The sequence below is a fragment of the Salvelinus fontinalis genome, chromosome 2, assembly GCF_029448725.1.
Source record: "Salvelinus fontinalis isolate EN_2023a chromosome 2, ASM2944872v1, whole genome shotgun sequence".
In the NCBI taxonomy this organism is placed as follows: Eukaryota; Metazoa; Chordata; class Actinopteri; order Salmoniformes; family Salmonidae; genus Salvelinus; species Salvelinus fontinalis.
In genome coordinates, this window is record NC_074666.1 from 90,754,437 (window position 1) to 90,768,113 (window position 13,677).

Consider the following 13,677-nt stretch of genomic DNA (forward strand, 5'->3'; position numbering starts at 1 on the left):
TAAGAGTTGAAAACAGCAGGTCTGGGACAGGTAGGGGTTCCATAACCGCAGGCAGAACAGTTGAAACTGGAATAGCAGCAAGGCCAGGCGGACTGGGGACAGCAAGGAGTCACCATGGCCGGTAGTCCCGACGTATGGTCCTAGGGCTCAGGTCCTCCGAGAGAAAGAAAGAGAGAAGGAGAAAATTAGAGAGAGCCAAGATTTTCAAAATGTTCATAAATGACAAGCATGGTCAAATAATAATCAGGAATAAATCTCAGTTGGCTTTTCATAGCCGATCATTAAGAGTTGAAAACAGCAGGTCTGGGACAGGTAGGGGTTCCGTAACCGCAGGCAGAACAGTTGAAACTGGAATAGCAGCAAGGCCAGGCGGACTGGGGACAGCAAGGTGTCATCATGCCCGGTAGTCCTGACTTATGGTCCTAGGGCTCAGGTTCTCAGAGAGAAAGAGAGAACGAGAGAATTAGAGAGAGCATACTTAAATTCACACAGGACACTGGAATAGACAGGAGAAGTACTCCAGGTAACCAACTGACGCTAGCCCCCCGACACATAAACTACTGCAGCATAAATACTGGAGGCTGAGACAGGAGCGGTCAGGAGACACTGTGGCCCCATCCGAAGAAACCCCCGGACAGGGCCAAACAGGAAGGATATAACCCCAGCCACTTTGCCAAATCACAGCCCCCGCACCACTAGAGGGAAATCCTCAACCACCAACTTACAATCCTGAGACAAGGCCGAGTATAGCCCACAAAGGTCTCCACCACAGCACAAACCAAGGGGGGACGCCAACCCAGACAGGAAGATCACGTCAGTAACTCAACCCACTCAAGTGACGCACCCCTCCTAGGGACGGCATGAAAGAGCACCAGCAAGCCAGTGACTCAGCCCCTGTAACAGGGTTAGAGGCAGAGAATCCCAGTGGAGAGAGGGGAACCGGCCTGGCAGAGACAGCAAGGGCGGTTCGTTGCTCCAGAGCCTTTCCGTTCACCTTCACACTCCTGGGCCAGACTACACTCAATCATATGACCTACTGAAGAGATAAGTCTTCAGTAAAGACTTAAAGGTTGAGACCGAATCTGCGTCTCTCACATGGGTAGGCAGACTGTTCCATAAAAATGGAGATCTATAGGAGAAAGCCCTGCCTCCCGCTGTTTGCTTAGAAATTCTAGGGACAATTAGGAGGCCTGCGTCTTGTGACCGTAGCGTACGTATTGGTATGTACGGCAGGACCAACTCGGAAAGATAGGTAGGAGCAAGCCCATGTAACGCTTTATAGGTTAACAGTAAAACCTTGAAATCAGCCCCCTTGCCTTAACAGGAAGCCAGTGTAGGGAAGCTAGCACTGGAGTAATATGATCAAATTTCTTGGTTCTAGTCAGGATTCTAGCAGCCGTATTTAGCACTAACTGAAGTTTATTTAGTGCTTTATCCGGGTAGCCGGAAAGTAGAGCATTGCAGTAGTCTAACCTAGAAGTAACAAATGCATGGATTAATTTTTCTGCATCATTTTTGGACAGAAAATTTCTGATTTTTGCAATGTTACGTAGATGGAAAAAAGCTGTCCTTGAAACAGTCTTGATATGTTCGTCAAAAGAGAGATCAGGGTCAAGAGTAACGCCGGTCCTTCACAGTTTTATTTGAGACGACTTTACAACCATCAAGATGAATTGTCAGATTTAACAGAAGATCTCTTTGTTTCTTGGGACCTAGAACAAGCATCTCTGTTTTGTCCGAGTTTAAAAGTAGAAAGTTTTCAGCCATCCACTTCCTTATGTCTCAAACACAGGCTTCTAGCAAGGGCAATTTTGGGGCTTCGCCATGTTTCATTGAAATGTACAGCTGTGTGTCATCCGCATAGCAGTGAAAGTTAACATTATGTTTTCGAATAACATCCCCAAGAGGTAAAATATATAGTGAAAACAATAGTGGTCCTAAAACGGAACCTTGAGGAACACCGAAATGTACAGTTGATTTGTCAGAGGACAAACCATTCACAGAGACAAACTGATATCTTTCCGACAGATAAGATCTAAACCAGGCCAGAACTTGTCCGTGTAGACCAATTTGGGTTTCCAGTCTCTCCAAAAGAATGTGGTGATCGATGGTGTCAAAGGCAGCACTAAGGTCTAGTAGCACGAGGACAGATGCAGAGCCTCGGTCTGACGCCATTAAAAGGTCATTTACCACCTTCACAAGTGCAGTCTCAGTGCTATGATGGGGTCTAAAACCAGACTGAAGCATTTCGTATACATTGTTTGTCTTCAGAAAGGCAGTGAGTTGCTGCGCAACAGCTTTTTCTAAAATTTTTGAGAGGAATGGAAGATTCGATATAGGCCGATAGTTTTTTATATTTTCCGGGTCAAGGTTTGGCTTTTTCAAGAGAGGCTTTATCACTGCCACTTTTAGTGAGTTTGGTACACATCCGGTGGATAGAGAGCTGTTTATTATGTTCAACATAGGAGGGCCAAGCACAGGAAGCAGCTCCTTCAGCAGTTTAGTAGGAATAGGATCCAGTATGCAGCTTGAAGGTTTAGAGGCCATGATTATTTTCATCATTGTGTCAAGAGATATAGTACTAAAACACTTAAGTGTCTCTCCCGATCCCAGGCCCTCGCAGAGCTGTGCAGATCCAGGACAGCTAAGCCCTGGAGGAATACGCAGATTCAAAGAGGAGTCCGTAATTTGCTTTCTAATGGTCATGATCTTTTCCTCAAAGAAGTTCATGAATTTATTACTGCTGAAGTGAAAGCCATCCTCTCTTGGGGAATGCTGCTTTTTAGTTAGTTTCGCAACAGTATCAAAAATAAATTTTGGATTGTTCTTATTTTCCTCGATTAAGTTGGAAAAGTAGGATGATCGAGCAGCAGTGAGGGCTCTTCGGTACTGCACGGTACTGTCTTTCCAAGCTAGTCGGAAGACTTCCAGTTTGGTGTGGCGCCATTTCCGTTCCAATTTCCTGGAAGCTTGCTTCAAAGCTCGGGTATTTTCTGTATACCAGGGAGCTAGTTTCTTATGACAAATGTTTTTCGTTTTTAGGGGTGCTATTATCAACAGTCCCCAGGTTACAGTCCAGAGTGGCCATCTCTATCATCAACAGACCTCCCCAGGTTACAGTCCAGAGTGTCCGTCACCATCATCAACAGTCCTCCCCAGGTTACAGTCCAGAGTGTCCGTCTCCATCATCAACAGTCCCCAGGTTACAGTCCAGAGTGGCCGTCTCTATCATCAACAGTGCTCCCCAGGTTACAGTCCAGAGTGGCCGTCTCTATCATCAACAGTCCCCAGGTTACAGTCCAGAGTGGCCGTCTCTATCATCAACAGTCCCCAGGTTACAGTCCATAGTGGCCATCTCTATTATCAACAGTCCCCAGGTTACAGTCCAGAGTGGCCGTCTCTATTATCAACAGTCCCCAGGTTACAGTCCAGAGTGGAGGTCTCTATTATCAACAGTCCCCAGGTTACAGTCCAGAGTGGCCGTCTCTATTATCAACAGTCCCCAGGTTACAGTCCAGAGTGGCCGTCTCTATCATCAACAGTCCCGAGGTTACAGTCCAGAGTGGCCGTCTCTATTATCAACAGTCCCCAGGTTACAGTCCAGAGTGGCCGTCTCTATTATCAACAGTCCCCAGGTTACAGTCCAGAGTGGCCGTCTCTATCATCAACAGTCCCCAGGTTACATTCCAGAGTGGCCGTCATTATTATCAACAGTCCCCAGGTTACAGTCCATAGTGGCCGTCTCTATCATCAACAGTCCCCAGGTTACAGTCCAGAGTGGCCGTCTCTATCATCAACAGTCCTCCCCAGGTTACAGTCCAGAGTGGCCGTCTCTATCATCAACAGTCCCCAGGTTACAGTCCAGAGTGGCCGTCTCTATCATCAACAGTCCCCAGGTTACAGTCCAGTGTGGCCGTCTCTTATCAACAGTCCCCAGGTTACAGTCCATAGTGGCCGCCTCTATTATCAACAGTCCCCAGGTTACAGTCCAGAGTGACCATCTCTATCATCAACAGTCCCCAGGTTACAGTCCAGAGTGGTTGTCTCTATTATCAACAGTCCCCAGGTTACAGTCCAGAGTGGCCGTCTCTATCATCAACAGTCCCCAGGTTACAGTCCAGAGTGGCCGTCTCTATTATCAACAGTCCCCAGGTTACAGTCCAGAGTGGCCGTCTCTATTATCGACAGTCCCCAGGTTACAGTCCAGAGTGGCCGTCTCTATCATCAACAGTCCCCAGGTTACAGTCCAGAGTGTCCATCTCTATTATCAACAGACCCCAGGTTACAGTCCATAGTGGCCGTCTCTATTATCAACAGTCCCCAGGTTACAGTGCAGAGTGTCCTTCTCTATCATCAACAGTCCCCAGGTTACAGTCCAGAGTGTCCATCTCTATTCAATCAATTTTATTTTATATAGCCCTTCGTACATCAGCTAATATCTCGAAGTGCTGTACAGACACCCAGCCTAAAACCCCAAACAGCTAGTAATGCAGGTGTAGAAGCACGGTGGCTAGGAAAAACTCCCTAGAAAGGCCAAAACCTAGGAAGAAACCTAGAGAGGAACCAGGCTATTAGGGGTGGCCAGTCCTCTTCTGGCTGTGCCGGGTGGAGATTATAACAGAACTATGCCAAGATGTTCAAAAATGTTCATAAGTGACAAGCATGGTCAAATAATAATCATGAATAAATCTCAGTTGGCTTTTCATAGCCGATCATTAAGAGTTGAAAACAGCAGGTCTGGGACAGGTAGGGGTTCCATAACCGCAGGCAGAACAGTTGAAACTGGAATAGCAGCAAGGCCAGGCGGACTGGGGACAGCAAGGAGTCACCATGGCCGGTAGTCCCGACGTATGGTCCTAGGGCTCAGGTCCTCCGAGAGAAAGAAAGAGAGAAGGAGAAAATTAGAGAGAGCCAAGATTTTCAAAATGTTCATAAATGACAAGCATGGTCAAATAATAATCAGGAATAAATCTCAGTTGGCTTTTCATAGCCGATCATTAAGAGTTGAAAACAGCAGGTCTGGGACAGGTAGGGGTTCCGTAACCGCAGGCAGAACAGTTGAAACTGGAATAGCAGCAAGGCCAGGCGGACTGGGGACAGCAAGGTGTCATCATGCCCGGTAGTCCTGACTTATGGTCCTAGGGCTCAGGTTCTCAGAGAGAAAGAGAGAACGAGAGAATTAGAGAGAGCATACTTAAATTCACACAGGACACTGGAATAGACAGGAGAAGTACTCCAGGTAACCAACTGACGCTAGCCCCCCGACACATAAACTACTGCAGCATAAATACTGGAGGCTGAGACAGGAGCGGTCAGGAGACACTGTGGCCCCATCCGAAGAAACCCCCGGACAGGGCCAAACAGGAAGGATATAACCCCAGCCACTTTGCCAAAGCACAGCCCCCGCACCACTAGAGGGAAATCCTCAACCACCAACTTACAATCCTGAGACAAGGCCGAGTATAGCCCACAAAGGTCTCCACCACAGCACAAACCAAGGGGGGACGCCAACCCAGACAGGAAGATCACGTCAGTAACTCAACCCACTCAAGTGACGCACCCCTCCTAGGGACGGCATGAAAGAGCACCAGCAAGCCAGTGACTCAGCCCCTGTAACAGGGTTAGAGGCAGAGAATCCCAGTGGAGAGAGGGGAACCGGCCTGGCAGAGACAGCAAGGGCGGTTCGTTGCTCCAGAGCCTTTCCGTTCACCTTCACACTCCTGGGCCAGACTACACTCAATCATATGACCTACTGAAGAGATAAGTCTTCAGTAAAGACTTAAAGGTTGAGACCGAATCTGCGTCTCTCACATGGGTAGGCAGACTGTTCCATAAAAATGGAGATCTATAGGAGAAAGCCCTGCCTCCCGCTGTTTGCTTAGAAATTCTAGGGACAATTAGGAGGCCTGCGTCTTGTGACCGTAGCGTACGTATTGGTATGTACGGCAGGACCAACTCGGAAAGATAGGTAGGAGCAAGCCCATGTAACGCTTTATAGGTTAACAGTAAAACCTTGAAATCAGCCCCCTTGCCTTAACAGGAAGCCAGTGTAGGGAAGCTAGCACTGGAGTAATATGATCAAATTTCTTGGTTCTAGTCAGGATTCTAGCAGCCGTATTTAGCACTAACTGAAGTTTATTTAGTGCTTTATCCGGGTAGCCGGAAAGTAGAGCATTGCAGTAGTCTAACCTAGAAGTAACAAATGCATGGATTAATTTTTCTGCATCATTTTTGGACAGAAAATTTCTGATTTTTGCAATGTTACGTAGATGGAAAAAAGCTGTCCTTGAAACAGTCTTGATATGTTCGTCAAAAGAGAGATCAGGGTCAAGAGTAACGCCGGTCCTTCACAGTTTTATTTGAGACGACTTTACAACCATCAAGATGAATTGTCAGATTTAACAGAAGATCTCTTTGTTTCTTGGGACCTAGAACAAGCATCTCTGTTTTGTCCGAGTTTAAAAGTAGAAAGTTTTCAGCCATCCACTTCCTTATGTCTCAAACACAGGCTTCTAGCAAGGGCAATTTTGGGGCTTCGCCATGTTTCATTGAAATGTACAGCTGTGTGTCATCCGCATAGCAGTGAAAGTTAACATTATGTTTTCGAATAACATCCCCAAGAGGTAAAATATATAGTGAAAACAATAGTGGTCCTAAAACGGAACCTTGAGGAACACCGAAATGTACAGTTGATTTGTCAGAGGACAAACCATTCACAGAGACAAACTGATATCTTTCCGACAGATAAGATCTAAACCAGGCCAGAACTTGTCCGTGTAGACCAATTTGGGTTTCCAGTCTCTCCAAAAGAATGTGGTGATCGATGGTGTCAAAGGCAGCACTAAGGTCTAGTAGCACGAGGACAGATGCAGAGCCTCGGTCTGACGCCATTAAAAGGTCATTTACCACCTTCACAAGTGCAGTCTCAGTGCTATAATGGGGTCTAAAACCAGACTGAAGCATTTCGTATACATTGTTTGTCTTCAGAAAGGCAGTGAGTTGCTGCGCAACAGCTTTTTCTAAAATTTTTGAGAGGAATGGAAGATTCGATATAGGCCGATAGTTTTTTATATTTTCCGGGTCAAGGTTTGGCTTTTTCAAGAGAGGCTTTATCACTGCCACTTTTAGTGAGTTTGGTACACATCCGGTGGATAGAGAGCTGTTTATTATGTTCAACATAGGAGGGCCAAGCACAGGAAGCAGCTCCTTCAGCAGTTTAGTAGGAATAGGATCCAGTATGCAGCTTGAAGGTTTAGAGGCCATGATTATTTTCATCATTGTGTCAAGAGATATAGTACTAAAACACTTAAGTGTCTCTCCCGATCCCAGGCCCTCGCAGAGCTGTGCAGATCCAGGACAGCTAAGCCCTGGAGGAATACGCAGATTCAAAGAGGAGTCCGTAATTTGCTTTCTAATGGTCATGATCTTTTCCTCAAAGAAGTTCATGAATTTATTACTGCTGAAGTGAAAGCCATCCTCTCTTGGGGAATGCTGCTTTTTAGTTAGTTTCGCAACAGTATCAAAAATAAATTTTGGATTGTTCTTATTTTCCTCGATTAAGTTGGAAAAGTAGGATGATCGAGCAGCAGTGAGGGCTCTTCGGTACTGCACGGTACTGTCTTTCCAAGCTAGTCGGAAGACTTCCAGTTTGGTGTGGCGCCATTTCCGTTCCAATTTCCTGGAAGCTTGCTTCAAAGCTCGGGTATTTTCTGTATACCAGGGAGCTAGTTTCTTATGACAAATGTTTTTCGTTTTTAGGGGTGCTATTATCAACAGTCCCCAGGTTACAGTCCAGAGTGGCCATCTCTATCATCAACAGACCTCCCCAGGTTACAGTCCAGAGTGTCCGTCACCATCATCAACAGTCCTCCCCAGGTTACAGTCCAGAGTGTCCGTCTCCATCATCAACAGTCCCCAGGTTACAGTCCAGAGTGGCCGTCTCTATCATCAACAGTGCTCCCCAGGTTACAGTCCAGAGTGGCCGTCTCTATCATCAACAGTCCCCAGGTTACAGTCCAGAGTGGCCGTCTCTATCATCAACAGTCCCCAGGTTACAGTCCATAGTGGCCATCTCTATTATCAACAGTCCCCAGGTTACAGTCCAGAGTGGCCGTCTCTATTATCAACAGTCCCCAGGTTACAGTCCAGAGTGGAGGTCTCTATTATCAACAGTCCCCAGGTTACAGTCCAGAGTGGCCGTCTCTATTATCAACAGTCCCCAGGTTACAGTCCAGAGTGGCCGTCTCTATCATCAACAGTCCCGAGGTTACAGTCCAGAGTGGCCGTCTCTATTATCAACAGTCCCCAGGTTACAGTCCAGAGTGGCCGTCTCTATTATCAACAGTCCCCAGGTTACAGTCCAGAGTGGCCGTCTCTATCATCAACAGTCCCCAGGTTACATTCCAGAGTGGCCGTCATTATTATCAACAGTCCCCAGGTTACAGTCCATAGTGGCCGTCTCTATCATCAACAGTCCCCAGGTTACAGTCCAGAGTGGCCGTCTCTATCATCAACAGTCCTCCCCAGGTTACAGTCCAGAGTGGCCGTCTCTATCATCAACAGTCCCCAGGTTACAGTCCAGAGTGGCCGTCTCTATCATCAACAGTCCCCAGGTTACAGTCCAGTGTGGCCGTCTCTTATCAACAGTCCCCAGGTTACAGTCCATAGTGGCCGCCTCTATTATCAACAGTCCCCAGGTTACAGTCCAGAGTGACCATCTCTATCATCAACAGTCCCCAGGTTACAGTCCAGAGTGGTTGTCTCTATTATCAACAGTCCCCAGGTTACAGTCCAGAGTGGCCGTCTCTATCATCAACAGTCCCCAGGTTACAGTCCAGAGTGGCCGTCTCTATTATCAACAGTCCCCAGGTTACAGTCCAGAGTGGCCGTCTCTATTATCGACAGTCCCCAGGTTACAGTCCAGAGTGGCCGTCTCTATCATCAACAGTCCCCAGGTTACAGTCCAGAGTGTCCATCTCTATTATCAACAGACCCCAGGTTACAGTCCATAGTGGCCGTCTCTATTATCAACAGTCCCCAGGTTACAGTGCAGAGTGTCCTTCTCTATCATCAACAGTCCCCAGGTTACAGTCCAGAGTGTCCATCTCTATTCAATCAATTTTATTTTATATAGCCCTTCGTACATCAGCTAATATCTCGAAGTGCTGTACAGACACCCAGCCTAAAACCCCAAACAGCTAGTAATGCAGGTGTAGAAGCACGGTGGCTAGGAAAAACTCCCTAGAAAGGCCAAAACCTAGGAAGAAACCTAGAGAGGAACCAGGCTATTAGGGGTGGCCAGTCCTCTTCTGGCTGTGCCGGGTGGAGATTATAACAGAACTATGCCAAGATGTTCAAAAATGTTCATAAGTGACAAGCATGGTCAAATAATAATCATGAATAAATCTCAGTTGGCTTTTCATAGCCGATCATTAAGAGTTGAAAACAGCAGGTCTGGGACAGGTAGGGGTTCCATAACCGCAGGCAGAACAGTTGAAACTGGAATAGCAGCAAGGCCAGGCGGACTGGGGACAGCAAGGAGTCACCATGGCCGGTAGTCCCGACGTATGGTCCTAGGGCTCAGGTCCTCCGAGAGAAAGAAAGAGAGAAGGAGAAAATTAGAGAGAGCCAAGATTTTCAAAATGTTCATAAATGACAAGCATGGTCAAATAATAATCAGGAATAAATCTTTTAGTAAGCCACTTTTAGTGAGTTTGGTACACATCCGGTGGATAGAGAGCTGTTTATTATGTTCAACATAGGAGGGCCAAGCACAGGAAGCAGCTCCTTCAGCAGTTTAGTAGGAATAGGATCCAGTATGCAGCTTGAAGGTTTAGAGGCCATGATTATTTTCATCATTGTGTCAAGAGATATAGTACTAAAACACTTAAGTGTCTCTCCCGATCCCAGGCCCTCGCAGAGCTGTGCAGATCCAGGACAGCTAAGACCTGGAGGAATACGCAGATTCAAAGAGGAGTCCGTAATTTGCTTTCTAATGGTTATGATCTTTTCCTCAAAGAAGTTCATGAATTTATTACTGCTGAAGTGAAAGCCATCCTCTCTTGGGGAATGCTGCTTTTTAGTTAGTTTCGCAACAGTATCAAAAATAAATTTTGGATTGTTCTTATTTTCCTCGATTAAGTTGGAAAAGTAGGATGATCGAGCAGCAGTGAGGGCTCTTCGGTACTGCACGGTACTGTCTTTCCAAGCTAGTCGGAAGACTTCCAGTTTGGTGTGGCGCCATTTCCGTTCCAATTTCCTGGAAGCTTGCTTCAAAGCTCGGGTATTTTCTGTATACCAGGGAGCTAGTTTCTTATGACAAATGTTTTTCGTTTTTAGGGGTGCTATTATCAACAGTCCCCAGGTTACAGTCCAGAGTGGCCATCTCTATCATCAACAGACCTCCCCAGGTTACAGTCCAGAGTGTCCGTCACCATCATCAACAGTCCTCCCCAGGTTACAGTCCAGAGTGTCCGTCTCCATCATCAACAGTCCCCAGGTTACAGTCCAGAGTGGCCGTCTCTATCATCAACAGTGCTCCCCAGGTTACAGTCCAGAGTGGCCGTCTCTATCATCAACAGTCCCCAGGTTACAGTCCAGAGTGGCCGTCTCTATCATCAACAGTCCCCAGGTTACAGTCCATAGTGGCCATCTCTATTATCAACAGTCCCCAGGTTACAGTCCAGAGTGGCCGTCTCTATTATCAACAGTCCCCAGGTTACAGTCCATAGTGGCCGTTTCTATTATCAACAGTTCCCAGGTTACAGTCCAGAGTGGCCGTCTCTATTATTAACAGTCCCCAGGTTACAGTATAGAGAGGCTGTCTCTCCTTTCTTCACTGTCACAACAGGAGGCTTCTGTGTCACCACAGTCACACCACTGACACCTGGGAAATAAGAAGATGACATGTAGTAAAGAGAAACAAACAGACTCATTATCAATAAACTAGAAAATAAACTTCCAGGAAGTCAGACTCCTTACATGTTAGAGCAGTGATGATAGTGCAGAGTGTCCCCAGCATGTTGTCAGTGTGTGGTGTGAACGACCCTTACTGTCCAGCTGAGAGATGAGCAGGGTTGGAGTGTGAGGAGAGGAGAGGCTGCAGGACCCACCTATAAGGAGACAGACAGGGAGGACCAGAGGGAGGGGCCTCTATATCTAAGCCTATCAGCTTCTGTAATGATGGACTTCTGATCAAGTTAAATTACTGTGTTACGGATACAGGTATCCTGTGTGTGTGTGTATCCTGTGTCTGTATTTATTTTCTCTCCTTCTCCCCTCACAGGTGGCAATCATCATTCCCCAATCAGTCGCTAATCAGAAGACACCTGCTCCTTTTCTCTTACTCTATCACATTCCCTTTCCCTTGGTTTAAAACCCTGTCAGTTGTTTTCTCTGGAGCTCGATCTCTATGTCATGCAATTTCTCTCTAGATCTCTTGTGGTTTGCAACTACATGACACTTTGTCTGTTACCCTGTGAGTATTGTTTTGTTGTGGTGTTTGACTGTTTGTTTGATGGTGGCTAAAGGGGGTACCAAGACAAGTCGCCCATGGGCATACACTACCCGTAGGAATACTTTGTCTAAGAACACTAGTTAGAACTGGGTGGACCACCCGCTGTATTTTTGGTTAGTTAGTTAGCTGTATTGAAGTAGGCTAGACTAGCTTAGGGGTGTTTTGGGATATGTGTTTCTTTCCTTGGGTCCAGCTCAGCCCCTTTTCTTGCCCTCCTTTACCGCGTGTTTAAAAATAAACCATGAGTGTTTGACGGTAATTTAGTTGTCTGTGGTTATTTCATTCTCACTGTTACTTTTTCACTACTATAATTTGCATGTGTTATGTTACGGGTCTCGTTACCATCCCCCCTAGACTGCCGGGCCAAAGGGATTCGTAACACACTGTAACTATTCAATTATCAAAAATATATCTATTTTAGATTGGTATAACAAACTATATGGGATCATTTTGGTTACACTGAAAAGAGAAGTATTCAGTTTCATGTGAGTTGTGTTGGTTAGTTTACTGAAATTAGCATGTCATAGTATAGATAATAACATAATGAGAATAATATCTGGACCTGATAGTGGGGTTCTGAACTAACAGTACATCACTAAATGACTGTTGATGTAATACGTCTCTACTGTAAAACAGGGGACTGACAATCATGGAGGTTGTCTGATACATGGAGTCTTCTGTTAGGACTGAACCTTCTGGAATATCACTTTATCATTCATGCTTTGTGACAACTAGGTGTAATTGTTAATGACAACATTCTAGTAAATGTGTGAAGGGTTTTGTGTAAAACACAAGCATGGAATGTTCTCCTACTGCAGACACACTGGTTCAGGATGACTTGACATTCAGTTAGTGTCTATATTCAGAACATCTGAAAGCAGAAGTGAGTGTATTTGGTGAGGAGGTTTTTGTCATGGTGTATATCACTGTGATACGTGCACTTTAACAGAGGCATCATATGTCTGACAGTAATACACTGCTGAGTCTGTCTCCTCCACATTACTGATTATAAACTGATAATCCTTATCAGACGTGGCTTTAGATGTGAAACGATCAGAGGAGAAACCAGATCCATATTCATTAGGAGAGGCATGAGTACGGTAAAACCTTAACACATACTGAGGAGCTCCTCCTGGAACCTGTTTATACCAGATTACATAATGACTTTCATCTTTGGTGATGTCACAGTGAAAGGTGGCAGTCCCCTTTGTACTGACAGTCAGTACTGAAGGTGTCTGTGTCACTGCTTTCTGGCAACCGACATCTGTGGGAATTAAATAAGACATTTCATCATACATGAATTAACAACTTTTAATTACTTTTTTTGATTCATGTTGAACATATAGTAAATCCCTTACATGTTAGAGCAGTGATGAGAGTACAGAGTGTCCCCAGCATGTTGTCAGTGTGTGGTGTGAACGGCCCTTACTGTCCAGCTGAGAGATGAGCAGGGTTGGAGTGTGAGGAGAGGAGAGGCTGCAGGACCCACCTATAAGGAGACAGACAGGGAGGACCAGAGGGAGGGGCCTCTACAGTTAACCTATCACAAAGCCAGGGAGGACCAGAGGGAGGGGACTTTGCAGTTAACCAATCACCAGCTGCTCTCATTGATCTACATGAAGCCCTGTCTTCATCACTGACTCATATTCTACCTCCATCAAACCATAACTGGAGTCCTAGAATCCTATACTAGTTCTACATAGGGACAACATAATGAGTTATTCAACATGAGTCCCAAATGTCTCCCTAATCCTTTTATAGTGCACTACTGTTGACCAGAACCCAATGAGCCTTTGTCAAAAGTAGTGCACTGTAAAGGGAATAGATTGCAATTAGGGACATAGTCTCAGTTTTTGTCCTCTCCCCCCAGACACACAGTTCTGAGAGGAGATAAAATAACCTCTTAATTTACATGAAGCTATAAATAAGGTGAGGAGGGGAAGCAGGTGTTCTGGGGGAGAAAGGGAACAACACATCACTGCCTGTAACTCAGTGTCAGATCTAGAACACGTCCCTGGTGAATGACTCTGATAACTAGAAATACTAGATATGAAACCATCAGCTGGTCTTTGGGTGGGACTGAAACCAGTGGTCTACAGACAGCTGTTCCTGTTGTTCACTTAGTCATGGATTGATGTCAGTGGGAGAATAAGTGAAGACCA

The 13,677-nt window shown here is 45.9% G+C and overlaps 1 protein-coding gene across 1 annotated transcript in view; it reads right to left on the bottom strand.

Moving 5' to 3' along the window:
- Positions 1–13,160, bottom strand: part of LOC129867629 (immunoglobulin lambda-1 light chain-like) — a 36,750-nt gene extending 23,590 nt beyond the window's left edge. Inside the window, exons 1-3 of the mRNA XM_055941156.1 lie at positions 13,157–13,160; positions 12,945–13,004; positions 12,451–12,779 (exon numbers count right to left, since the gene is read on the bottom strand). Of these exons, the coding sequence (XP_055797131.1) occupies positions 12,451–12,779; positions 12,945–13,004; positions 13,157–13,160 (393 nt within the window). The remainder of the gene's footprint in view (positions 1–12,450; positions 12,780–12,944; positions 13,005–13,156) is intronic.
- Positions 13,161–13,677: the final 517 nt, after the last annotated feature.